The sequence below is a fragment of the Salmo salar genome, chromosome 17, assembly GCF_965601325.2.
Source record: "Salmo salar chromosome 17, fSalSal1, whole genome shotgun sequence".
NCBI classification, from domain to species: Eukaryota; Metazoa; Chordata; class Actinopteri; order Salmoniformes; family Salmonidae; genus Salmo; species Salmo salar.
The window spans coordinates 81,157,768-81,185,456 of record NC_138307.1 but is presented as its reverse complement, the minus strand read 5'-3'; the positions used below and the strand labels follow the sequence as shown (position 1 = coordinate 81,185,456).

The window sequence follows — 27,689 nt, the reverse complement described above, 5'->3', positions numbered from 1 at the left end:
TATCCAGGCACTCCGCGTTTCGTCGGGCCTAAGAACAGCCCTTAGCCGTGGTATATTGGCCATATACCACACCTCCTCGGGCCTTATAGCTTAATTACAGCCAGGATAAAGAAGGACCGTCTCCACTTGAATACACTTTAATGATGCAGTTGTTCTCCTGAAGCCATTAGTGTATAAGAGCTCCCAGCAGGCGGACAGACAGAGCACAGAGCTGGGGCCTCACACCCTGCACACCATGAAACGCCTCCAATAGAGAGGACTGACTCCCTGAAGGTAACAGCCTCTGAGAAGCAGACCTGGGTTCAAATACTATTTGACATCTTTAAAACACTTTGAGGATTTACTCTAGCCTGCCTGGGATGCCATGTGGGCCGGGTTTGCAGATGTGCAGCTATTCTATTGGTTCCATTGCGCCAGACAAGCTTAATCGACCACAGATAAAGCATTTGAAATGCTGTCGAATAGTATTTGAATCTCATGTCTTATGGGAAGACCACCTAGACCCCTATTCCATTCCATTCAGTTTTGCATGATTGGTTTAGCGCAGCTGTAGCTAACTCAGATGTGTGTGTGTGTGTGTGTGTGTGTGTGTGTGTGTGTGTGTGTGTGTGTGTGTGTGTGTAGTGCTGTAGTGTAACTAACTCAGGTGTGTGTGTGTGTGTGTGTGTGTGTGTGTGTGTGTGTGTGTGTGTAGTGCTGTAGTGTAACTAACTCAGGTGTGTGTGTGTGTGTGTGTGTGTGTGTGTGTGTGTGTGTGTGTGTGTGTGTGTGTGTGTGTGTGTGTGTGGTGTGTGTGTGTGTGTGTAGTGCTGTAGTGTAACTAACTCAGGTGTGTGTGTGTGTGTGTGTGTGTGTGTGTGTGTGTGTGTGTGTGTGTGTGTGTGTGTGTGTGTGTGTGTGTGTGTGTGTGTGTGTGTGTGTGTGTGTGTGTGTGTGTGTGTGTGTGTGTGTGTGTGTGTGTGTGTGTGGGTGCTGTAGTGTAACTGACTCAGGCAGGAGTAATGCAGCAGAGATGAACATTTCTTCCTGGTCCAGTCATGCTGCCTCTGTGAGGGAGGGCCAATGGCATGGTTGATGCTACTCTGGATCCTTTCTCCGCCTCCACATAACCTCATCCCTGTCTCTCCATCTGTGGATTATTCAGATGACTGAGGAGCAAAGACCAGGCATAGGGTGATCATTAAGGTAAAATAATATGACATGACTTTAGCAATGTTTCAGTACATTGAAGTTTCTCTCCATTCTACTGCTACTCTGCAATGAATTAGTTCATCATTTCTGTGTGAGCTGGAGCCACTACACAGACTCCTGCACACGCATGAACGCATGAGTACACACACACACACACACACACACACACACACACACACACACACACACACACACACCCGATCCGGCTTTTTTAAAATAATGACTTTGTATTCAGTCAACAACAAAAAATGAAACCAAAATGAAACTCCCGATACTGAGACATAATAACATCTTAATAACTAAACTACTGAGACATAATAACATCTTAATAACTAAACTACTGAGACATAATAACATCTTAATAACTAAACTACTGAGACATAATAACATCTTACTAACTAAACTACTGAGACATAATAACATCTTAATAACTAAACTACTGAGACATAATAACATCTTAATAACTAAACTACTGAGACATAATAACATCTTAATAACTAAACTACTGAGACATAATAACATCTTAATAACTAAACTACTGAGACATAATAACATCTTAATAACTAAACTACTGAGACATAATAACATCTTATTAACTAAACTACTGAGACATAATAACATCTTAATAACTAAACTACTGAGACATAATAACATCTTAATAACTAAACTACTGAGACATAATAACATCTTAATAACTAAACTACTGAGACATAATAACATCTTAATAACTAAACTACTGAGACATAATAACATCTTAATAACTAAACTACTGAGACATAATAACATCTTAATAACTAAACTACTGAGACATAATAACATCTTAATAACTAAACTACTGAGACATAATAACATCTTAATAACTAAACTACTGAGACATAATAACATCTTAATAACTAAACTACTGAGACATAATAACATCTTAATCACTAAACTACTGAGACATAATAACATCTTAATAACTAAACTACTGAGACATAATAACATCTTAATAACTAAACTACTGAGACATAATAACATCTTAATAACTAAACTACTGAGACATAATAACATCTTAATAACTAAACTACTGAGACATAATAACATCTTAATCACTAAACTACTGAGACATAATAACATCTTAATAACTAAACTACTGAGACATAATAACATCTTAATCACTAAACTACTGAGACATAATAACATCTTAATAACTAAACTACTGAGACATAATAACATCTTAATAACTAAACTACTGAGACATAATAACATCTTAATAACGAAACTACTGAGACATAATAACATCTTAATAACTAAACTACTGAGACATAATAACATCTTAATCACTAAACTACTGAGACATAATAACATCTTAATAACTAAACTACTGAGACATAATAACATCTTAATAACTAAACTACTGAGACATAATAACATCTTAATAACTAAACTACTGAGACATAATAACATCTTAATAACTAAACTACTGAGACATAATAACATCTTAATAACTAAACTACTGAGACATAATAACATCTTAATAACTAAACTACTGAGACATAATAACATCTTATTAACTAAACTACTGAGACATAATAACATCTTAATAACTAAACTACTGAGACATAATAACATCTTAATAACTAAACTACTGAGACATAATAACATCTTAATAACTAAACTACTGAGACATAATAACATCTTAATAACTAAACTACTGAGACATAATAACATCTTAATCACTAAACTACTGAGACATAATAACATCTTAATAACTAAACTACTGAGACATAATAACATCTTAATAACTAAACTACTGAGACATAATAACATCTTAATAACTAAACTACTGAGACATAATAACATCTTAATAACTAAACTACTGAGACATAATAACATCTTAATAACTAAACTACTGAGACATAATAACATCTTAATAACTAAACTACTGAGACATAATAACATCTTAATAACTAAACTACTGAGACATAATAACATCTTAATAACTAAACTACTGAGACATAATAACATCTTAATAACTAAACTACTGAGACATAATAACATCTTAATAACTAAACTACTGAGACATAATAACATCTTAATAACTAAACTACTGAGACATAATAACATCTTAATAACTAAACTACTGAGACATAATAACATCTTAATAACTAAACTACTGAGACATAATAACATCTTAATAACTAAACTACTGAGACATAATAACATCTTAATAACTAAACTACTGAGACATAATAACATCTTAATAACTAAACTACTGAGACATAATAACATCTTAATAACTAAACTACTGAGACATAATAACATCTTAATAACTAAACTACTGAGACATAATAACATCTTAATAACTAAACTACTGAGACATAATAACATCTTAATAACTAAACTACTGAGACATAATAACATCTTAATAACTAAACTACTGAGACATAATAACATCTTAATAACTAAACTACTGAGACATAATAACATCTTAATAACTAAACTACTGAGACATAATAACATCTTAATAACTAAACTACTGAGACATAATAACATCTTAATAACTAAACTACTGAGACATAATAACATCTTAATAACTAAACTACTGAGACATAATAACATCTTAATAACTAAACTACTGAGACATAATAACATCTTAATAACTAAACTACTGAGACATAATAACATCTTAATAACTAAACTACTGAGACATAATAACATCTTAATAACTAAACTACTGAGACATAATAACATCTTAATAACTAAACTACTGAGACATAATAACATCTTAATAACTAAACTACTGAGACATAATAACATCTTAATAACTAAACTACTGAGACATAATAACATCTTAATAACTAAACTACTGAGACATAATAACATCTTAATAACTAAACTACTGAGACATAATAACATCTTAATAACTAAACTACTGAGACATAATAACATCTTAATAACTAAACTACTGAGACATAATAACATCTTAATAACTAAACTACTGAGACATAATAACATCTTAATAACTAAACTACTGAGACATAATAACATCTTAATAACTAAACTACTGAGACATAATAACATCTTAATAACTAAACTACTGAGACATAATAACATCTTAATAACTAAACTACTGAGACATAATAACATCTTAATCACTAAACTACTGAGACATAATAACATCTTAATAACTAAACTACTGAGACATAATAACATCTTAATAACTAAACTACTGAGACATAATAACATCTTAATAACTAAACTACTGAGACATAATAACATCTTAATAACTAAACTACTGAGACATAATAACATCTTAATCACTAAACTACTGAGACATAATAACATCTTAATAACTAAACTACTGAGACATAATAACATCTTAATAACTAAACTACTGAGACATAATAACATCTTATTAACTAAACTACTGAGACATAATAACATCTTAATCACTAAACTACTGAGACATAATAACATCTTAATCACTAAACTACTGAGACATAATAACATCTTAATAACTAAACTACTGAGACATAATAACATCTTAATAACTAAACTACTGAGACATAATAACATCTTAATAACTAAACTACTGAGACATAATAACATCTTAATAACTAAACTACTGAGACATAATAACATCTTAATAACTAAACTACTGAGACATAATAACATCTTAATAACTAAACTACTGAGACATAATAACATCTTAATAACTAAACTACTGAGACATAATAACATCTTAATAACTAAACTACTGAGACATAATAACATCTTAATAACTAAACTACTGAGACATAATAACATCTTAATAACTAAACTACTGAGACATAATAACATCTTAATAACTAAACTACTGAGACATAATAACATCTTAATAACTAAACTACTGAGACATAATAACATCTTAATAACTAAACTACTGAGACATAATAACATCTTAATAACTAAACTACTGAGACATAATAACATCTTAATAACTAAACTACTGAGACATAATAACATCTTAATAACTAAACTACTGAGACATAATAACATCTTAATAACTAAACTACTGAGACATAATAACATCTTAATAACTAAACTACTGAGACATAATAACATCTTAATAACTAAACTACTGAGACATAATAACATCTTAATAACTAAACTACTGAGACATAATAACATCTTAATAACTAAACTACTGAGACATAATAACATCTTAATAACTAAACTACTGAGACATAATAACATCTTAATAACTAAACTACTGAGACATAATAACATCTTAATAACTAAACTACTGAGACATAATAACATCTTAATAACTAAACTACTGAGACATAATAACATCTTAATAACTAAACTACTGAGACATAATAACATCTTAATAACTAAACTACTGAGACATAATAACATCTTAATAACTAAACTACTGAGACATAATAACATCTTAATAACTAAACTACTGAGACATAATAACATCTTAATAACTAAACTACTGAGACATAATAACATCTTAATAACTAAACTACTGAGACATAATAACATCTTAATAACTAAACTACTGAGACATAATAACATCTTAATAACTAAACTACTGAGACATAATAACATCTTAATAACTAAACTACTGAGACATAATAACATCTTAATAACTAAACTACTGAGACATAATAACATCTTAATAACTAAACTACTGAGACATAATAACATCTTAATAACTAAACTACTGAGACATAATAACATCTTAATAACTAAACTACTGAGACATAATAACATCTTAATAACTAAACTACTGAGACATAATAACATCTTAATAACTAAACTACTGAGACATAATAACATCTTAATAACTAAACTACTGAGACATAATAACATCTTAATAACTAAACTACTGAGACATAATAACATCTTAATAACTAAACTACTGAGACATAATAACATCTTAATAACTAAACTACTGAGACATAATAACATCTTAATAACTAAACTACTGAGACATAATAACATCTTAATAACTAAACTACTGAGACATAATAACATCTTAATAACTAAACTACTGAGACATAATAACATCTTAATAACTAAACTACTGAGACATAATAACATCTTAATAACTAAACTACTGAGACATAATAACATCTTAATAACTAAACTACTGAGACATAATAACATCTTAATAACTAAACTACTGAGACATAATAACATCTTAATAACTAAACTACTGAGACATAATAACATCTTAATAACTAAACTACTGAGACATAATAACATCTTAATAACTAAACTACTGAGACATAATAACATCTTAATAACTAAACTACTGAGACATAATAACATCTTAATAACTAAACTACTGAGACATAATAACATCTTAATAACTAAACTACTGAGACATAATAACATCTTATTAACTAAACTACTGAGACATAATAACATCTTAATAACTAAACTACTGAGACATAATAACATCTTAATAACTAAACTACTGAGACATAATAACATCTTAATAACTAAACTACTGAGACATAATAACATCTTAATAACTAAACTACTGAGACATAATAACATCTTAATAACTAAACTACTGAGACATAATAACATCTTAATAACTAAACTACTGAGACATAATAACATCTTAATAACTAAACTACTGAGACATAATAACATCTTAATAACTAAACTACTGAGACATAATAACATCTTAATAACTAAACTACTGAGACATAATAACATCTTAATAACTAAACTACTGAGACATAATAACATCTTAATAACTAAACTACTGAGACATAATAACATCTTAATAACTAAACTACTGAGACATAATAACATCTTAATCAACTAAACTACTGAGACATAATAACATCTTAATAACTAAACTACTGAGACATAATAACATCTTAATAACTAAACTACTGAGACATAATAACATCTTAATAACTAAACTACTGAGACATAATAACATCTTAATAACTAAACTACTGAGACATAATAACATCTTAATAACTAAACTACTGAGACATAATAACATCTTATTAACTAAACTACTGAGACATAATAACATCTTAATAACTAAACTACTGAGACATAATAACATCTTAATAACTAAACTACTGAGACATAATAACATCTTAATAACTAAACTACTGAGACATAATAACATCTTAATAACTAAACTACTGAGACATAATAACATCTTAATAACTAAACTACTGAGACATAATAACATCTTAATAACTAAACTACTGAGACATAATAACATCTTAATAACTAAACTACTGAGACATAATAACATCTTAATAACTAAACTACTGAGACATAATAACATCTTAATAACTAAACTACTGAGACATAATAACATCTTAATAACTAAACTACTGAGACATAATAACATCTTAATAACTAAACTACTGAGACATAATAACATCTTAATAACTAAACTACTGAGACATAATAACATCTTAATAACTAAACTACTGAGACATAATAACATCTTAAAAACTAAACTACTGAGACATAATAACATCTTAATAACTAAACTACTGAGACATAATAACATCTTAATAACTAAACTACTGAGACATAATAACATCTTAATAACTAAACTACTGAGACATAATAACATCTTAATAACTAAACTACTGAGACATAATAACATCTTATTAACTAAACTACTGAGACATAATAACATCTTAATCACTAAACTACTGAGACATAATAACATCTTAATCACTAAACTACTGAGACATAATAACATCTTAATAACTAAACTACTGAGACATAATAACATCTTACTCTCTTAACCTTGTCCCTCATTATCTGGAGAGGCCTGTGCAGCAGCTTCAGAAAGGAGTCCACCTCATACTGTTAAACCAGCTTCAGAAAGGAGGCCTCACCTCATACTGTTAAACCAGCTTCAGAAAGGAGTCCACCTCATACTGTTAAACCAGCTTCAGAAAGGAGTCCACCTCATACTGTTAAACCAGCTTCAGAAAGGAGTCCTCACCTCATACTGTTAAACCAGCTTCAGAAAGGAGTCCACCTCATACTGTTAAACCAGCTTCAGAAAGGAGTCCACCTCATACTGTTAAACCAGCTTCAGAAAGGAGTCCACACATCATACTGTTAAACCAGCTTCAGAAAGGAGTCCACCTCATACTGTTAAACCAGCTTCAGAAAGGAGTCCACCTCATACTGTTAAACCAGCTTCAGAAAGGAGTCCACCTCATACTGTTAAACCAGCTTCAGAAAGGAGTCCACCTCATACTGTTAAACCAGCTTCAGAAAGGAGTCTGTCTCATACTGTTAAACCAGTTGCAGAAAGGAGTCCACACATCATACTGTTAAACCAGCTTCAGAAAGGAGTCCACACATCATACTGTTAAACCAGCTTCAGAAAGGAGTCCTCACCTCATACTGTTAAACCAGCTTCAGAAAGGAGTCCTCACCTCATACTGTTAAACCAGCTTCAGAAAAGAGTCCACCTCATACTGTTAAACCAGCTTCAGAAAGGAGTCCTCACCTCATACTGTTAAACCAGCTTCAGAAAGGAGTCCACACATCATACTGTTAAACCAGCTTCAGAAAGGAGTCCTCACATCATACTGTTAAACCAGCTTCAGAAAGGAGTCCACCTCATACTGTTAAACCAGCTTCAGAAAGGAGTCTGTCTCATACTGTTAAACCAGCTTCAGAAAGGAGTCCACACATCATACTGTTAAACCAGCTTCAGAAAGGAGTCCACCTCATACTGTTAAACCAGCTTCAGAAAGGAGTCCACACATCATACTGTTAAACCAGCTTCAGAAAGGAGTCCCACCTCATACTGTTAAACCAGCTTCAGAAAGGAGTCCACCTCATACTGTTAAACCAGCTTCAGAAAGGAGTCCACCTCATACTGTTAAACCAGCTTCAGAAAGGAGTCTGTCTCATACTGTTAAACCAGTTGCAGAAAGGAGTCCACACATCATACTGTTAAACCAGCTTCAGAAAGGAGTCCACACATCATACTGTTAAACCAGCTTCAGAAAGGAGTCCTCACCTCATACTGTTAAACCAGCTTCAGAAAGGAGTCCACCTCATACTGTTAAACCAGCTTCAGAAAGGAGTCCTCACCTCATACTGTTAAACCAGCTTCAGAAAGGAGTCCTCACCTCATACTGTTAAACCAGCTTCAGAAAGGAGTCCACACATCATACTGTTAAACCAGCTTCAGAAAGGAGGTCCAGCAGGGGCACTCATACTGTTAAACCAGCGGGTTCAGAAAAGGAGGTCCACCTCATACTGTTAAACCAGCTTCAGAAAGGAGTCCACACATCATACTGTTAAACCAGCTTCAGAAAGGAGTCCACACATCATACTGTTAAACCAGCTTCAGAAAAGAGTCCACCTCATACTGTTAAACCAGCTTCAGAAAGGAGTCCACACATCATACTGTTAAACCAGCTTCAGAAAAGAGTCCACCTCATACTGTTAAACCAGCTTCAGAAAGGAGTCCACACATCATACTGTTAAACCAGCTTCAGAAAGGAGTCCACACATCATACTGTTAAACCAGCTTCAGAAAAGAGTCCACCTCATACTGTTAAACCAGCTTCAGAAAGGAGTCCACACATCATACTGTTAAACCAGCTTCAGAAAGGAGTCCACACATCATACTGTTAAACCAGCTTCAGAAAAGAGTCCACCTCATACTGTTAAACCAGCTTCAGAAAGGAGTCCACACATCATACTGTTAAACCAGCTTGAGAAAGGAGTCCACCTCATACTGTTAAACCAGCTTCAGAAAGGAGTCCACCTCATACTGTTAAACCAGCTTCAGAAAGGAGTCCACCTCATACTGTTAAACCAGCTTCAGAAAGGAGTCCACACATCATACTGTTAAACCAGCTTCAGAAAGGAGTCCACATCATACTGTTAAACCAGCTTCAGAAAAGAGTCCACCTCATACTGTTAAACCAGCTTCAGAAAGGAGTCCACATCATACTGTTAAACCAGGTGGAAATAGTTTTTTGTGTTCACTAGCTCTGGTCTGTGGGGATGGAAACACACACACACACACACACACACACACACACACACACACACACACACACACACACACACACACACACACACACACACACACACACACACACACAGTAATCATATGAAGTGTATAACTTCTCGTTGTAGAATCCCTCCTCATTTAAATGTAAAACCAGCTAAAGGGATTACGTTTCACATTCTCCTCTGATGAAGCAGTTACCGCTGCACTGAATTACCAAGTAGGAACCTTTTCATATGAAACCTGCTCTGTTCTGAACGTTCACAGGCTTTATAGAACGAGACACATAGGTGACTACATGTTGTCCCACGTTCATGTATTCAAGGGTAAATAAATACTTGTGAGTATCTAAGTGTGTGTACAGTAAGCTCTATACTAAATCATGTCAGATACCTCCCCAGTATATGAATCCCCCTATATGAACAGCAACACCCCTCGTCCTTAGGATCTGAGATGGCACTACACACAGTGCTGACATTAGAGTACAAAATATATCATCTGCAGTCCTCTTCAATTATTTGTGTGTCCGTGTGTGTGTGTGTCTGTGTGTGTGTGTGTGTGTGTGTGTGTGTGTGTGTGTGTGTGTGTGTGTGTGTGTGTGTGTGTGTGCGCGCGTGTGTGTGCGTGTGTGCGTGTGTGTGTGTGTGTGTGTGTGTCCAGTGTGTGTGTATAGTGTGTGTGTGTGTGTGTGTGTGTGTGTGTGTGTGTGTGTGTGTGTGTGTGTGTGTGTGTGTGTGTGTGTGTGTGTGTGTGTGTGTGTGAGAGAGAATGTAGCACTCGCTGGACATCCTCTGTGGTTTATAGGTACTTCATTAGGCTTGATGCCTGAGGGCTTCTCAGCAAGACACACCATCCCAGCTGTTGCCTCCTTCCATACACTACACTAGATGTCTGTGTGTGTCTCTGTGTGTGTGTGCGTGTATGTGCGTGTGTGTGTGTGTGTGTGTGCGTGCGTGTGTGTGTGTGCGTGTATGTGCGTGTGTGTGTGTGTGTGCGTGTGTGTGTGTGCGTGCGTGCGTATGTATGTATGTATGTATGTATGTATGTGTGTGTGTGTGTGTGTGTATGCATACTCCCATGTCTGTGTTCCAAAAGTGCACATTAGCAAGACATTTTGACCTGTAAAAGTTGTATTTTGATCTACGTGGACGGCTCTACACTATCTAACACCAACAGTGGGTAGATTCAAGGATTCAAGTTGTGTTTCTACTACTGCTCCTTGTCCTACTCCTTCAGTCCTCATAGGTGACTGATCCTAAACACTCACACAAGTGGAACAGGAGGATTCTAACCACTACAACAAAATGGCTGACAAACTCAGTCAAGTCAAGAGCAGCTAAAGTGTTTGAAATAAATCTAAAGATACTATTTGATCCCAGGTCTGGATTCTAACCACAACGACAGAAACAACACTAGGTCCTGGTTCTTCTCTAGCTGTCTGACTACTGTCATCAGGAGATCTTTCTATTTAATTTTTATTTGACCTTTATTTAATTAGGCATGTCAGTTAAGAACAAATTCTTCTTTTCAATGACGGCCTAGGAACAGTGCCTTGTTTAGGGGCAGAACAACAGATTTTTACCTTGTCATCTAGGCAGGGGCGGAAATCCCGGGGGGGACGGGGGGGACACGACCCCCCCATCCTGGGAAAAATATTATTTGTCCCCCCCAATATATCACTGAAACATAACTATGTAATTTAAATAATTTAAATAATACGCAATGAAAGCAATTGTGCTGATTATAGACACTTAATAGCGCGTTTTTAAGTTTCAAAAGATTGCGACCCCCCCGCCCTTTGCCTCACAATGGTTTGATCCACTGCCAGTTCCTTAGCTTGCTACGTAACTGCCGTGAGGTTCATCCAGTCAATCGCGCACACACACTAGCTGAATATGCAGAGCTAGCGCGCAAATATTAACTATTAAGCTAGCTAGTACCTATTCCATTTATGTGGCGTCGTCAAAGATGGAATCAGCATGCAGATGATGTAAGTTAGTGCTTCAAAGTCCCTGTGATAAGGTTAGCGATAAACTGAAGTCCAAACTGAACAGAACTACACTCTCATCTACCATTGTCTTAAATATATTTAATGGTCTCGTTGCAAAAGCTAAATTGTCGCAAGGGAACTTTTATTTATTTATTTTATTTCACCTTTATTTAACCCGGGTAGCAAAGATTATAGCAAACACCACTGAAGCTGAATTGGTGCTCGCTAGCTTTGCAAATTCAGCTATTGTTGGAAGCCAGCCAATATGAAACAAACTATTAAAATTACAAAAGGTTGCAGCATATGTTGTGTAAATGGTGAACTCATACAGCTGTCAACTCTTGTCATTTTAATCCGTTTCACATTTGCTAGCTACCTTTTAGATCGAAGCCCATATAGAATGATTGAAGATGATAGAAGCCCATCTCCTACTGTAAATAACCTACACACTGTGTGTGTAGCCAGCCAGCCAGGTAGAAAAATGGCAGAAAAATAAAAGACGGACATCAGAGTATTTTTCAATACACCAAAACGCATAGTAAGAACCCTAGTAGCCTAATATCTCAAAGACTAGTTGATAAAATGTTCATAAGAAAGAAATTAAATTCTAATGGAAATGTTTCACAATGATGTCATTAGGCAGAGCAGGCAACAGATGGCACACAGACAGCAGAGTTGGGGACAGATATGCAGGGACAGACTGGCAGAGACAGGGAGTCTCAGGTAAGTTTGTTGAGTCTTTGTTTGGCAACATTATGAAAGGTTCTAAAAATTTTTGACTTGTAAAATAGGAACATAATTGGAAAATGCCATGGATACGCCCACTCTCAACTTAAACTGGTGACTGAACTAAGATTTGTTAAAGGCAATGGTATTGCTGTTGTGATTAGTTTTGTAGTTTTGGGTACCGGTAGTTAGGAGTACGGCAAACACCTTATTTCTTTGGTTCCTCAATATACATTTACCATATTACAATGTAGGCTATGTGTTACAGCACTACTTTTGGTGTCCCCCTCAGGAATTGCTCTTGAGAAAATTTCATGTAATTGTCCCCTCCAAAGTGGATATCAGATTTTCGCCCCTGCATCTAGGGGTTTCAATCAAGTAGCCTTTAATCCAAAGCTCTAACCACTAGGCTACCTGCCGAGATCCCTGACTTCACCTAATAACTTGGGGAGGCAGGTAGCCTAGTGGTTAGAGTTTTAGGCCAGTAACCAAAAGGTTGCTGGATCGAATCCCAGAGCTGACAAAGTACAAATCTGTCGTTCTGCTCCTGAACAAGGCAGTTAACCCACTGTTCCTAGGCTGTCATTGTAAATAAGAATTTGATCTTAACGGACTTGCCTTGTTTTATCAGACAGTGGAAGAACAGCCACTAGATCTTAGCTCTGAGAGTACAGTCATCAGGAGATCCCTGACTTTACCTAATAACTAGTATCTATCAGACAGTGGAAACACAGCCACTAGATCTTAGCTCTGAGAGTACAGTCATCAGGAGATCCCTGACTTTACCTAATAACTAGTATCTATCAGACAGTGGAAGCACAGCCACTTAGCTCTGAGAGTACAGTCATCAGGAGATCCCTGACTTTACCTAATAACTAGTATCTATCAGACAGTGGAAACACAGCCACTAGATCTTAGCTCTGAGAGTACAGTCATCAGGAGATCCCTGACCTTACCTAATAACTAGTATCTATCAGACAGTGGAAGCACAGCCACTTAGCTCTGAGAGTACAGTCATCAGGAGATCCCTGACTTTACCTAATAACTAGTATCTATCAGACAGTGGAAGAACAGCCACTAGATCTTAGCTCTGATAGTACAGTCATCAGGAGATCCCTGACTTTACCTAATAACTAGTATCTATCAGACAGTGGAAGCACAGCCACGTGACGCGGAGGCTGCATCCTCATCAATCCCACTGTTTCCAGACACTAAAACACCTGGAACTGGATGTCTTCCCTTTGTTAAAAGAGGAGGTTGTGTTTCAAATGGCACCCTATTCACTAAATAGTGCACTACTTTTGACCAGGGCCCTGTGGCGCACTAGTAGTGCACTATTTAGGGAGTAGGGAGCCATTTGATACACAAACAGTGGATCTGGCTGTCTATCATGGCGGTGTGATGAAACGGAGGCTGGCGCACGCAGCCACTCAGTGTGGAGTGAGCATCTGAGCTCCGTGCACCGGGGAGCGAGGAGAGACACGGGGAGAGACAGCGGCAGTCAGGATGGATGCCGTGTACAATATGTTCAAAGACACGCCGCAGGCCAGCTGTCACCAAGCGGCAGGCTCTCTGTTCCGGTAGCTAGCGTGAGGTGTTTCCAGCATCTTGCCAGCATGGCGTGTCCAACAAATGAAAACCGCTGTGCCTTATGAGCTGTGTAGCCAACCAGGGAATCAGTCACTGAACTATTGTTCTGAGAAAAGACAGAGACAGGCAAATCATTTGTCCACCACTTTGGGCTCGTCACAATTCCACCCGGACATATTTCCTGGTCACAACATTGGTATTTCCTGGTCACAACATTGGTATTTCCTGGACACAACATTGGTATTTCCTGGTCACAACATCGGTATTTCCTGATCACAACATCGGTATTTCCTGGTCACAACATTGGTATTTCCTGGTCACAACATTGGTATTTCCTGGTCACATCATTGGTATTTCCTGGTCACAACATTGGTATTTCTTATTTCCATTATTAGGCCTTTGTCTAATAATGGCTGTACTGAGAACAGGTTGAGAAGAGAAGCTGTGGTGACATGTGTCCAATCTCTACAATAATGGCTGTACTGAGAACAGGTTGAGAAGAGAAGCTGTGGTGACATGTGTCCAATCTCTATAATAATGGGTGTACTGAGAACAGGTTGAGAAGAGAAGCTGTGGTGACATGTGTCCAATCTCTATAATAATGGCTGTACTGAGAACAGGTTGAGAAGAGAAGCTGTGCTGACATGTGTCCAATCTCTATAATAATGGCTGTACTGAGAACAGGTTGAGAAGAGAAGCTGTGCTGACATGTGTCCAATCTCTATAATAATGGCTGTACTGAGAACAGGTTGAGAAGAGAAGCTGTGATGTGTGATGACATGTGTCCAATCTCTATAATAATGGCTGTAATGAAAACAGTTTGGGAAAACAAGCTGTGACGACGTGTCTCTAATCTCTATAACAATGGCTGCACTGAGAACAGTCTGAGAGAAGAAGCTGCTGTAATGACGTGTCTCTAGGCTTTATAATAATGGCTGTACTGAGAGCAGTTTAAAATGAGAAGCTGTGATGACGTGTCTCCAATCTATATAACAATGGCTGAACTGAGAACAGTTTCAAATGAGAAGCTGTGATGACGTGTCTCCAGTCTATATAACAATGGCTGAACTGAGAACAGTTTAAAATGAGAAGCTGTGATGACGTGTCTCCAGTCTATATAACAATGGCTGAACTGAGAACAGTTTAAAATAAGAAGCTGTGATGACGTGTCTCCAGTCTATATAACAATGGCTGTACTGAGAGCAGTTTAAAATGAGAAGCTGTGATGACGTGTCTCCAATCTATATAACAATGGCTGAACTGAGAACAGTTTAAAATGAGAAGCTGTGATGACGTGTCTCCAGTCTTTATAATAATGTCTGTACTGAGAACAGTGGTTAGAGGGGATGCTATGATGACCTGTGAGACTAGATGGGTAACACTGTGTCGGGACTCTCTGTGGACAGAGCCAACAGGCCACAACAGGACTGTAGTCGGTGTACTAGAGGGCTCCTACTGAGAAAACACAGAGGGAGCGTTTGTTAGAGGCTCCTACTGAGAAAACACAGATGAAGGAAGCCACAAGGAGAGAACAGAAACAGAAACCAAACAGAATCCTGTGATGAGGCGGCCATTAAACGCACCTGGCCAGATTGAAGACATCATCGATGAGTCCCGCCCTGTTGCCAACAGAGATTATCTATGGACAGAAAAGGGGAAAGGTGGAACGTTTTTTTATAAATTTCTCTGCTTTTACGTTTTTATTCAAACCTTTAATGGTCCAGATGATGAAGAGGAAGAGGAGGAAGAGGAAGAAGGGAAATATGACGAAGAGGAAGAGCATCCTACCTCAGGGTTGGTCATCAGCTGTCCAATGAGGAGCCTCCAGTTGTGGAGGTCATAGTTCACCCGGAAGTACCCAGTCTGGTTGATGTTGCCTAGCAACCACATGTCCTCGTCCATCCGGCCCACTTTGTGTGTCTCTGTAAACAAATAAACATGGCGGACATGTTTAAAGGTTTACTCTATATATACAGTGCTATATATACAGAGATGATGGACAAGTTTAAAGGTTTACTCTATATATTACCAGACGTTGTGGACATGTTTAAAGGTTTACTCTATATATTAACATACATGTTTAAAGGTTTACTCTATATATTACCAGACGTTGTGGACATGTTTAAAGGTTTACTCTATATATACAGAGATGATGGACATGTTTAAAGGTTTACTCTATATATTACCAGACGTTGTGGACATGTTTAAAGGTTTACTCTATATATTAACATACAAGTTTAAAGGTTTACTCTATATATTACCAGACGTTGTGGACATGTTTAAAGGTTTACTCTATATATACAGAGATGATGGACAAGTTTAAAGGTTTACTCTATATATTACCAGACGTTGTGGACATGTTTAAAGGTTTACTGTATATAGTAACATACATGTTTAAAGGTTTACTCTATATATTACCAGACGTTGTGGACATGTTTAAAGGTTTACTCTATATATACAGAGATGATGGACATGTTTAAAGGTTTAATCTATATATTAACGGACGTTGTGGACATGTTTAAAGGTTTACTGTATATAGTAACATACAGTGAGGGAAAAAAGTATTTGATCCCCTGCTGATTTTGTATGTTTGCCCACGGACAAAGAAATGATCAGTCTATAATTTTAATGGTAGGTTTATTTGAACAGTGAGAGACAGAATAACAACAAAAAAATCCAGAAAAACGCATGTCAAAAATGTTATAAATTGATTTGCATTTTAATGAGGGAAATAAGTATTTGACCCCTCTGCAAAACATGACTTAGTACTTGGTGGCAAAACCCTTGTTGGCAATCACAGAGGTCAGACATTTCATGTAGTTGGCCACCAGGTTTGCACACATCTCAGGAGGGATTTTGTCCCACTCCTCTTTGCAGATCTTCTCCAAGTCATTAAGGTTTCGAGGCTGACGTTTGGCAACTCGAACCTTCAGCTCCCTCCACAGATTTTCTATGGGATTAAGGTCTGGAGACTGGCTAGGCCACTCCAGGACCTTAATGGGCTTCTTCTTGAGCCACTCCTTTGTTGCCTTGGCCATGTGTTTTGGGTCATTGTCATGCTGGACTACCCATCCACGACCCATTTTCAATGCCCTGGCTGAGGGAAGGAGGTTCTCACCTAAGATTTGACGCTACATGGCCCCGTCCATCGTCCCTTTGATGCGGTGAAGTTGTCCTGTCCCCTTAGCAGAAAAACACCCCCAAAGCATTTCCACCTCCAAGATTGACAGTGGGGATGGTGTTCTTGTGGTCATAGGCAGCATTCCTCCTCCTCCAAACACGGCGAGTTGAGTTGATGCCAAATAGTTCAATTTTGGTCTCATCTGACCACAACACTTTCACCCAGTTGTCCTCTGAATCATTCAGATGTTCATTGGCAAACTTCAGACGGGCATGTATATGTGCTTTCTTGAGCAGGGGGACCTTGCGAGCGCTGCAGGATTTCAGTCCTTCACGGCGTAGTGTGTTACCAATTGTTTTCTTGGTGACTATGGTCCCAGCTGCCTTGAGATCATTGACAAGATCCTCCCATGTAGTTCTGGGCTGATTCCTCACAGTTCTCATGATCATTGCAACTCCACGAGGTGAGATCTTGTATGGAGCCCCAGGCCGAGGGAGATTGACAGTTCTTTTGTGTTTTTTCCATTTGCGAATAATCGCACCAACTGTTGTCACCTTCTCACCAAGCTGCTTGGCGATGGTTTTGTAGCCCATTCCAGCCTTGTGTAGCTCTACAATCTTGTCCCTGACATCCTTGGAGAGCTCTTTGGTCTTGGCCATGGTGGAGAGTATGGAATCTGATTGATTGATTGCTTCTGTGGACAGGTGTCTTTTATACAGGTAACAAACAGAGATTAGGAGCACTCCTTTTTAGAGTGTGCTCCTAATCTCAGCTCGTTACCTGTATAAAAGACACCTGGGAGCCAGAAATCTTTCTGATTGAGAGGGGGTCAAATACTTATTTCCCTCATTAAAATGCAAATCAATTTATAACATTTTTGACATGCGTTTTTCTGGATTTTTTTGTTGTTATTCTGTCTCTCACTGTTCAAATAAACCTACCATTAAAATTATAGACTGATCATTTCTTTGTCAGTTGGCAAATGTACAAAATCAGCAGGGGATCAAATACTTTTCCCCCCTCACTGTACATGTTTAAAGGTATACTTAGGGTTGCAAAGGGTTGGAAACTTTCCGGTAAATTTCCAGAATTTTCCCAGAAATTTTCCATAGGAAGTTAATCCCTGGAATTAGGGGAATTTTGCTTAAATTCATTAAAAAACGTTAGCTTATAACAGGGAGCCTTTTTTGTGGGTTACACATAAGGCAATTCTAGGTCTTGTGGCATATTTTGGTTAAACTATCCCCAATTCAATGGAATTGCAACCCTCTGCATGCACAGTGCATTCTTCCATCACATGTACAGCTGATTCACAAGATCTTGCACACTAATGAGATGCTATTGAGCCCACACTACTACACTGTCTGTGCCAAGGACTACATGATTTCTGGTAAGTATTGATTACAATACTGGGTGGGGTGAATATATTTTATATGACATACATGATTTTATGTTAACTAGTAAATGGTGGCCTACAGCAAAGTGTGTTTAAATCATTTCTAACTTGTTAACAATTTCTGCTATTTCTGCAATTTTCTACCATGTGGGTTTTAGTTTGCTTGAGCCTGCTAACTGAGGAGTGTTAATTCACCTGTGTCCATACATGTTTAATTTTAAAACATGTATCTTATAAAGGAGTTGTTTAATCTGACTGCTGAACTATTTATCTGTACATGGAATTGTATTTGTTGTTTTTTTACTCATTATTTTCTCATCTTTACAGAAAAATGCAACGGGCACTATCTGATGTGTGGAGACATTTCACTGCAGCTAATGTAGAAGGAAAAGCTGTGTACACTTGCAAAAACGGTGCCAAATAATATGTGAAGAATGCAACAAAGATGCAGAATCATCTGGCCAAGTGCATAAAGTTCCCTCAGCAACCTCTGACAAAACTCCCTCTACTTCTATTCGAGGTGAAAATGATAAATCAGACACCTTATCGAAGTTATTTAAATATTTATATATATGTTATTTATATGTGTTATTTAAATATTTATATATATGTTATTTATATATTTATATATATATATGTTATTTATATATGTTATTTAAATATTTATATATATGTTATTTATATATGTTATTTAAATATTTATATATATGTTATTTATATATGTTATTTAAATATTTATATATATGTTATTTATATATGTTATTTAAATATTTATATGTTATCTATATATTTATATATATGTTTTTTATATATTTATATATATGTTATTTATATATATGTTATTTTCTTATTCTTGTTCTAGTCCCTCAGTTACACATGAGGACAACAGTATAAATGTTGGTCTCAGCTGAACATCCTAATGGGTTTCTGAGGGTTAAGTGAGATGAAGAGGAAACACTTCTAACTAGGGTGGACCATACTGAAACCCTCCTGTAAATAAACAGAGCGCAGGGAGCTGGCTGTAGGCTGACTGTAGGGTGGACCATACTGAAACCCTCTTGTAAATAAACAGAGCGCAGGGAGCTGGCTGTAGGCTGACTGTAGGGTGGACCATACTGAAACCCTGTTGTAAATAAACAGAGAGCATGGAGCTGGCTGTAGGCTGACTGTAGGGTGGACCATACTGAAACCCTCTTGTAAATAAACAGAGCGCAGGGAGCTGGCTGTAGGCTGACTGTAGGGTGGACCATACTGAAACCCTGTTGTAAATAAACAGAGAGCATGGAGCTGGCTGTAGGCTGACTGTAGGGTGGACCATACTGAAACCCTGTTGTAAATAAACAGAGAGCATGGAGCTGGCTGTAGGCTGACTGTAGGGTGGAACATACTGAAACCCTGTTGTAAATAAACAGAGAGCAGGGAGCTGGCTGTAGGCTGACTGTAGGGTGGACCATACTGAAACCCTCCTGTAAATAAACAGAGCGCAGGGAGCTGGCTGTAGGCTGACTGTAGGGTGGACCATACTGAAACCCTCCTGTAAATAAATAGAGAGCATGGAGCTGGCTGTAGGCTGACTGTAGGGTGGACCATACTGAAACCCTCTTGTAAATAAACAGAGCGCAGCGAGCTGGCTGTAGGCTGACTGTAGGGTGGACCATACTGAAACCCTGTTGTAAATAAACAGAGAGCATGGAGCTGGCTGTAGGCTGACTGTAGGGTGGACCATACTGAAACCCTGTTGTAAATAAACAGAGAGCAGGGAGCTGGCTGTAGGCTGACTGTAGGGTGGACCATACTGAAACCCTGTTGTAAATAAACAGAGAGCAGGGAGCTGGCTGTAGGCTGACTGTAGAGTGGACCATACTGAAACCCTGTTGTAAATAAACAGAGAGCATGGAGCTGGCTGTAGGCTGACTGTAGGGTGGACCATACTGAAACCCTCCTGTAAATAAACAGAGAGCAGGGAGCTGGCTGTAGGCTGACTGTAGAGTGGATGGGCATGGAGCATATTAATGGACGATTTATCCCTGGTGTGAACACACACACACACACACACACACACACACACACACACACACACACACACACACACACACACACACACACTTACACCATTCCCCTAAAGATTCCCACTGAACACAGTCTGTCCCTCTGGTCCCATGTGTGCAGACGTGCCAGAGCTGCCAAGCTCTCGGTGAAGCGAGGCTCAATAACAAAATGGGATAGCTAATGGACCCACTGAGGGATTCAGACTTCTAGGATAGTGTGTGTGTGTGTGTGTGTGTGTGTGTGTGTGTGTGTGTGTGTGTGTGTGTGTGTGTGTGTGTGTGTGTGTGTGTGTGTGTGTGTGTGTGTGTGTGTGGAGAGAGAGAGAGAGAGCTGATAAGCCTGGCTTCAGATTTCTGGCTGCTGGGTGAGAGTGGAGGCTAATTTCCAGTCATTGCTGGCGTGCCGTGAAACAAGACATTGAGTAGCAAACCAGCAAACCACTATCGTCAACCCTATAGTTCAGACTACATTAATGCAACGATATATTGGTCTCACACAGCCTACGTGGCTAACTTGTGGTGTTTTGTTCCGGATTCAGTCTTGGAATAGCCTGCTGCGATGAGCACAGCAGGGTTCATAGCAACAGGAACCATTCTAAGAGGGGTTAGGGGAGAATGGGGAAGATAAATGGTGTCGCGCAAGGGGGAAGATCTTCATCAACAAATGTCACTGGAAGTTCCACTCCTAAATTGAATCCCGAGAGGACTGGGCTGGGCAGTGGTGGGAACACTGCTCCGCTCCCTGGCTGTATCCCAAAAGGCACCCTATAGGGGGCGACAGGTAGCCTAGGGATTTGAGCGTTGGGCCAATAACCCAAAGGTTGCTGGGTTGAATCCCTGAGCAGACAAAGGTAAAAATATGTTGTTCTGTCCTTGAACAAGGCAGTTAACCCACTGTTCCTAGGCCGTCATTGTAAATAATAATTTATTCTTATTAACTGACTTGCCTAGTTAAATAAAGAATTACATTTAAATAGGGCTTCGGTCAAAAGTAGTCACAATATAGGGAATAGGGTGCGATTTGGGACACAGTCACAGACAGGAACAGCCAGCCACCGAAATAGATACATTTACATTTTAGTCATTTAGCAGACGCTCTTATCCAGAGCGACTTACAGTAGTGAATGCATACATTTCATTTAAAAAAAATCCGTACTGGTCCCCCGTGGGAATCGAACCCACAACCCTGGCGTTGCAAACACCATGCTCTACCAACTAAGCCACACGGGACCGTAGATACACCTGTGCTACGGAGCGTAGCCAGAGTGGCTTGTAATTAAAGACAATGACAGGGGACTTGTGGCTCTCGGTGACACAGTAATTCACTGGCACCTAATTCAACCAGTGACTGTAGCCTCTAAATCTGCAGGCTGAACATGCCGTCACGCGCTCCTCTGTTTAATCATGCGGGGCCCTTGGTTCACGATGCACGCATGCACAAGGACAGAGACGTAAACACACATTAGGACAAATTCAGAGAGGAGACATGGAAGACTGATTACTTTGCAATGGATGTGCAGCAGGAACACTACTGTAATATAGCTGGTGTATGTTGGATATGCAGCAGGAACACTACTGTAAAACAGCTGGTGTATGTTGAATATGCAGCAGGAACACTACTGTAATATAGCTGGTGTATGTTGGAAATGTAGCAGGAACACTACTGTAAAACAGCTGGTGTATATTGGAAATGTAGCAGGAACACTACTGTAAAATAGCTGGTGTATATTGGAAATGTAGCAGGAACACTACTGTAAAATGGCTGGTGTATATTGGAAATGTAGCAGGAACACTACTGTAAAATAGCTGGTGTATATTGGAAATGTAGCACGAACACTACTGTAAAACAGCTGGTGTATATTGGAAATGTAGCAGGAACACTACTGTAAAATAGCTGGTGTTTATTGGAAATGTAGCAGGAACACTACTGTAAAATAGCTGGTGTATATTGGAAATGTAGCAGGAACACTACTGTAAAATAGCTGGTGTATATTGGAAATGTAGCACGAACACTACTGTAAAACAGCTGGTGTATATTGGAAATGTAGCAGGAACACTACTGTAAAATAGCTGGTGTTTATTGTAAATGTAGCAGGAACACTACTGTAAAATAGCTGGTGTATATTGGAAATGTAGCAAGAACACTACTGTAAAACAGCTGGTGTATATTGGAAATGTAGCAGGAACACTACTGTAAAACAGCTGGTGTATGTTAATAATGCAGCAGGATGATGGAGAAGATAGTATTACTTGACCTGTGTCCTCTTTCCCTTCAAGACACTGACAGTGGATGGTGATACCTCTAGTGGTTACTATGGTTGTGGTGATACCTCTAGTGGTTACCATGGTTGTGGTGATACCTCTAGTGGTTACTATGGTTGTGGTGATACCTCTAGTGGTTACTATGGTTGTGGTGATACCTCCAGTGGTTACTATGGTTGTGGTGATACCTCTAGTGGTTACCATGGTTGTGGGGATACCTCTAGTGGTTACCATGGTTGTGGTGATACCTCTAGTGGTTACTATGGTTGTGGTGATACCTCTAGTGGTTACCATGGTTGTGGTGATACCTCTAGTGGTTACTATGGTTGTGGTGATACCTCTAGTGGTTACCATGGTTGTGGTGATACCTCTAGTGGTTACCATGGTTGTGGTGATACCTCTAGTGGTTACTATGGTTGTGGTGATACCTCTAGTGGTTACCATGGTTGTGGTGATACCTCTAGTGGTTACTATGGTTGTGGTGATACCTCTAGTGGTTACCATGGTTGTGGTGATACCTCTAGTGGTTACTATGGTTGTGGTGATACCTCTAGTGGTTACCATGGTTGTGGGGATACCTCTAGTGGTTACCATGGTTGTGGTGATACCTCTAGTGGTTACTATGGTTGTGGTGATACCTCTAGTGGTTACCATGGTTGTGGGGATACCTCTAGTGGTTACTATGGTTGTGGTGATACCTCTAGTGGTTACTATGGTTGTGGTGATACCTCTAGTGGTTACTATGGTTGTGGTGATACCTCTAGTGGTTACTATGGTTGTGGTGATACCTCTAGTGGTTACTATGGTTGTGGTGATACCTCTAGTGGTTGCCATGGTTGTGGTGATACCTCTAGTGGTTACTATGGTTGTGCTGATACCTCTAGTGGTTGCCATGGTTGTGGTGATACCTCTAGTGGTTGCCATGGTTGTGGTGCTACCTCTAGTGGTTGCCATGGTTGTGGTGATACCTCCACTGGTTACTATGGTTGTGGTGATACCTCTAGTGGTTACTATGGTTGTGGTGATACCTCTAGTGGTTACTATGGTTGTGGGGATACCTCTAGTGGTTACCATGGTTGTGGTGATACCTCTAGTGGTTACCATGGTTGTGGTGATACCTCTAGTGGTTACTGTGGTTGTGGTGATACCTCTAGTGGTTACTATGGTTGTGGTGATACCTCTAGTGGTTGCCATGGTTGTGGTGATATCTCTAGTGGTTGCCATGGTTGTGGTGATACCTCTAGTGGTTACTATGGTTGTGGTGATACCTCTAGTGGTTACTATGGTTGTGGTGATACCTCTAGTGGTTACTATGGTTGTGGTGATACCTCTAGTGGTTGCCATGGTTGTGGTGATACCTCTAGTGGTTACCATGGTTGTGGGGATACCTCTAGTGGTTACTATGGTTGTGGTGATACCTCTAGTGGTTACTATGGTTGTGGTGATACCTCTAGTGGTTACTATGGTTGTGGTGATACCTCTAGTGGTTACTATGGTTGTGGTGATACCTCTAGTGGTTACCATGGTTGTGGTGATACCTCTAGTGGTTACTATGGTTGTGGTGATACCTCTAGTGGTTACTATGGTTGTGGTGATACCTCTAGTGGTTACTATGGTTGTGGTGATACCTCTAGTGGTTACTATGGTTGTGGTGATACCTCTAGTGGTTGCCATGGTTGTGGTGATACCTCTAGTGGTTGCCATGGTTGTGGTGATACCTCTAGTGGTTACTATGGTTGTGGTGATACCTCTTGTGGTTACTATGGTTGTGGTGATAACTCTAGTGGTAACCATGGTTGTGGTGATACCTCTAGTGGTTACTATGGTTGTGGTGATAACTCTAGTGGTAACCATGGTTGTGGTGATACCTCTAGTGGTTACTATGGTTGTGGTGATACCTCTAGTGGTTACTATGGTTGTGGTGATACCTCCAGTGGTTACTATGGTTGTGGTGATACCTCTAGTGGTTACCATGGTTGTGGTGATACCTCTAGTGGTTACTATGGTTGTGGTGATACCTCTAGTGGTTACTATGGTTGTGGTGATAACTCTAGTGGTAACCATGGTTGTGGTGATACCTCTAGTGGTTACTATGGTTGTGGTGATACCTCTAGTGGTTACTATGGTTGTGGTGATACCTCTAGTGGTTACTATGGTTGTGGTGATACCTCTAGTGGTTGCCATGGTTGTGGTGATACCTCTAGTGGTTACCATGGTTGTGGGGATACCTCTAGTGGTTACTATGGTTGTGGTGATACCTCTAGTGGTTACCATGGTTGTGGTGATACCTCTAGTGGTTGCCATGGTTGTGGTGATACCTCTAGTGGTTACCATGGTTGTGGTGATACCTCTAGTGGTTACCATGGTTGTGCTGATACCTCTAGTGGTTGCCATGGTTGTGGTGATACCTCTAGTGGTTGCCATGGTTGTGGTGCTACCTCTAGTGGTTGCCATGGTTGTGGTGATACCTCCACTGGTTACTATGGTTGTGGTGATACCTCTAGTGGTTGCCATGGTTGTGGTGATACCTCTAGTGGTTACTATGGTTGTGGTGATACCTCTAGTGGTTACTATGGTTGTGGTGATACCTCTAGTGGTTGCCATGGTTGTGGTGATACCTCTAGTGGTTGCCATGGTTGTGGTGATACCTCTAGTGGTTACTATGGTTGTGGTGATACCTCTAGTGGTTACCATGGTTGTGGTGATACCTCTAGTGGTTACTATGGTTGTGGTGATACCTCTAGTGGTTACTATGGTTGTGGTGATACCTCTAGTGGTTACTATGGTTGTGGTGATACCTCTAATGGTTACCATGGTTGTGGTGATACCTCTAGTGGTTACTATGGTTGTGGTGATACCTCTGTGGTTACTATGGTTGTGGTGATACCTCTAGTGGTTACTATGGTTGTGGTGATACCTCTAATGGTTACTATGGTTGTGGTGATACCTCTAGTGGTTACTATGGTTGTGGTGATACCTCTAGTGGTTACTATGGTTGTGGTGATACCTCTAGTGGTTACTATGGTTGTGGTGATACCTCTAATGGTTACCATGGTTGTGGTGATACCTCTAGTGGTTGCCATGGTTGTGGTGATACCTCTAGTGGTTACCATGGTTGTGGTGATACCTCTAATGGTTACTATGGTTGTGGTGATACCCCTAGTGGTTACTATGGTTGTGGTGATACCTCTAATGGTTACCATGGTTGTGGTGATACCTCTAGTGGTTACTATGGTTGTGGTGATACCTCTAGTGGTTACTATGGTTGTGGTTTGGATGAGAGCAGATGTGAAGTGAGGCAGTTAGAAGGTACCTGTTTTATTGGAGATCCAGAGGATGACTTCTGATGATTTGTAAGTTGAATTCCCCACTGCTAAAGTTAGAGGAATCTGCCACTGTAGACTAGAGGGGTATAGATGGGAGGGGATAGAGAGAGAGAAAGAGAGAGAGAGAGAGAGAGAGAGAGAGAGAGAGAGAGAGAGGTGAGGGGGAGGAGAAATGGAGAGAGAGAGAGAGAGAGAGAGAGAGAGTAAAATACCACAGTGTGACATCACAGCAGCAAGATATGTGATCGGTTGTCACAAGAAAAGGGCAACCAGTGAAGAACAAACTCCATTGTAAATACAACCAATATTTATGTTTATTAATTTCCTTTTAGTACTTTAACTATTTGCACATAATTACAACACTATATACTATATACTATATGAACTTCAGACCCATGACAGGTTACATTAGGGGTTCAGACCCATGGCAGGTTACATTAGGGGTTCAGACCCATGGTAGGTTACATTAGGGGTTCAGACCCATGGTAGGTTACATTAGGGGTTCAGACCCATGGTAGGTTACATTAGGGGTTCAGACCCATGGTAGGTTGCATTAGGGGTTCAGACCCATGGTAGGTTACATTAGGGGTTCAGACCCATGGTAGGTTACATTAGGGGTTCAGACCCATGGTAGGTTACATTAGGGGTTCAGACCCATGGCAGGTTACATTAGGGGTTCAGACCCATGGTAGGTTACATTAGGGGTTCAGACCCATGGTAGGTTACATTAGGGGTTCAGACCCATGGTAGGTTACATTAGGGGTTCAGACCCATGGTAGGTTACATTAGGGGTTCAGACCCATGACAGGTAACATTAGGGGTTCAGACCCATGGTAGGTTACATTAGGGGTTCAGACCCATGGTAGGTTACATTAGGGGTTCAGACCCATGGCAGGTTACATTAGGGGTTCAGACCCATGGTAGGTTACATTAGGGGTTCAGACCCATGGTAGGTTACATTAGGGGTTCAGACCCATGACAGGTTACATTAGGGGTTCAGACCCATGGTAGGTTACATTAGGG

At 38.9% G+C, this 27,689-nt stretch overlaps 1 protein-coding gene across 1 annotated transcript in view; it reads right to left on the bottom strand.

Moving 5' to 3' along the window:
* The window catches only part of LOC123731884 (thyrotropin-releasing hormone-degrading ectoenzyme), a 464,288-nt gene that overhangs the window by 68,687 nt on the left and 367,912 nt on the right, over positions 1 to 27,689 (bottom strand). Inside the window, exons 10-12 of the mRNA XM_082964249.1 lie at positions 26,654 to 26,742; positions 16,302 to 16,435; positions 16,097 to 16,152 (exon numbers count right to left, since the gene is read on the bottom strand). Of these exons, the coding sequence (XP_082820375.1) occupies positions 16,097 to 16,152; positions 16,302 to 16,435; positions 26,654 to 26,742 (279 nt within the window). The remainder of the gene's footprint in view (positions 1 to 16,096; positions 16,153 to 16,301; positions 16,436 to 26,653; positions 26,743 to 27,689) is intronic.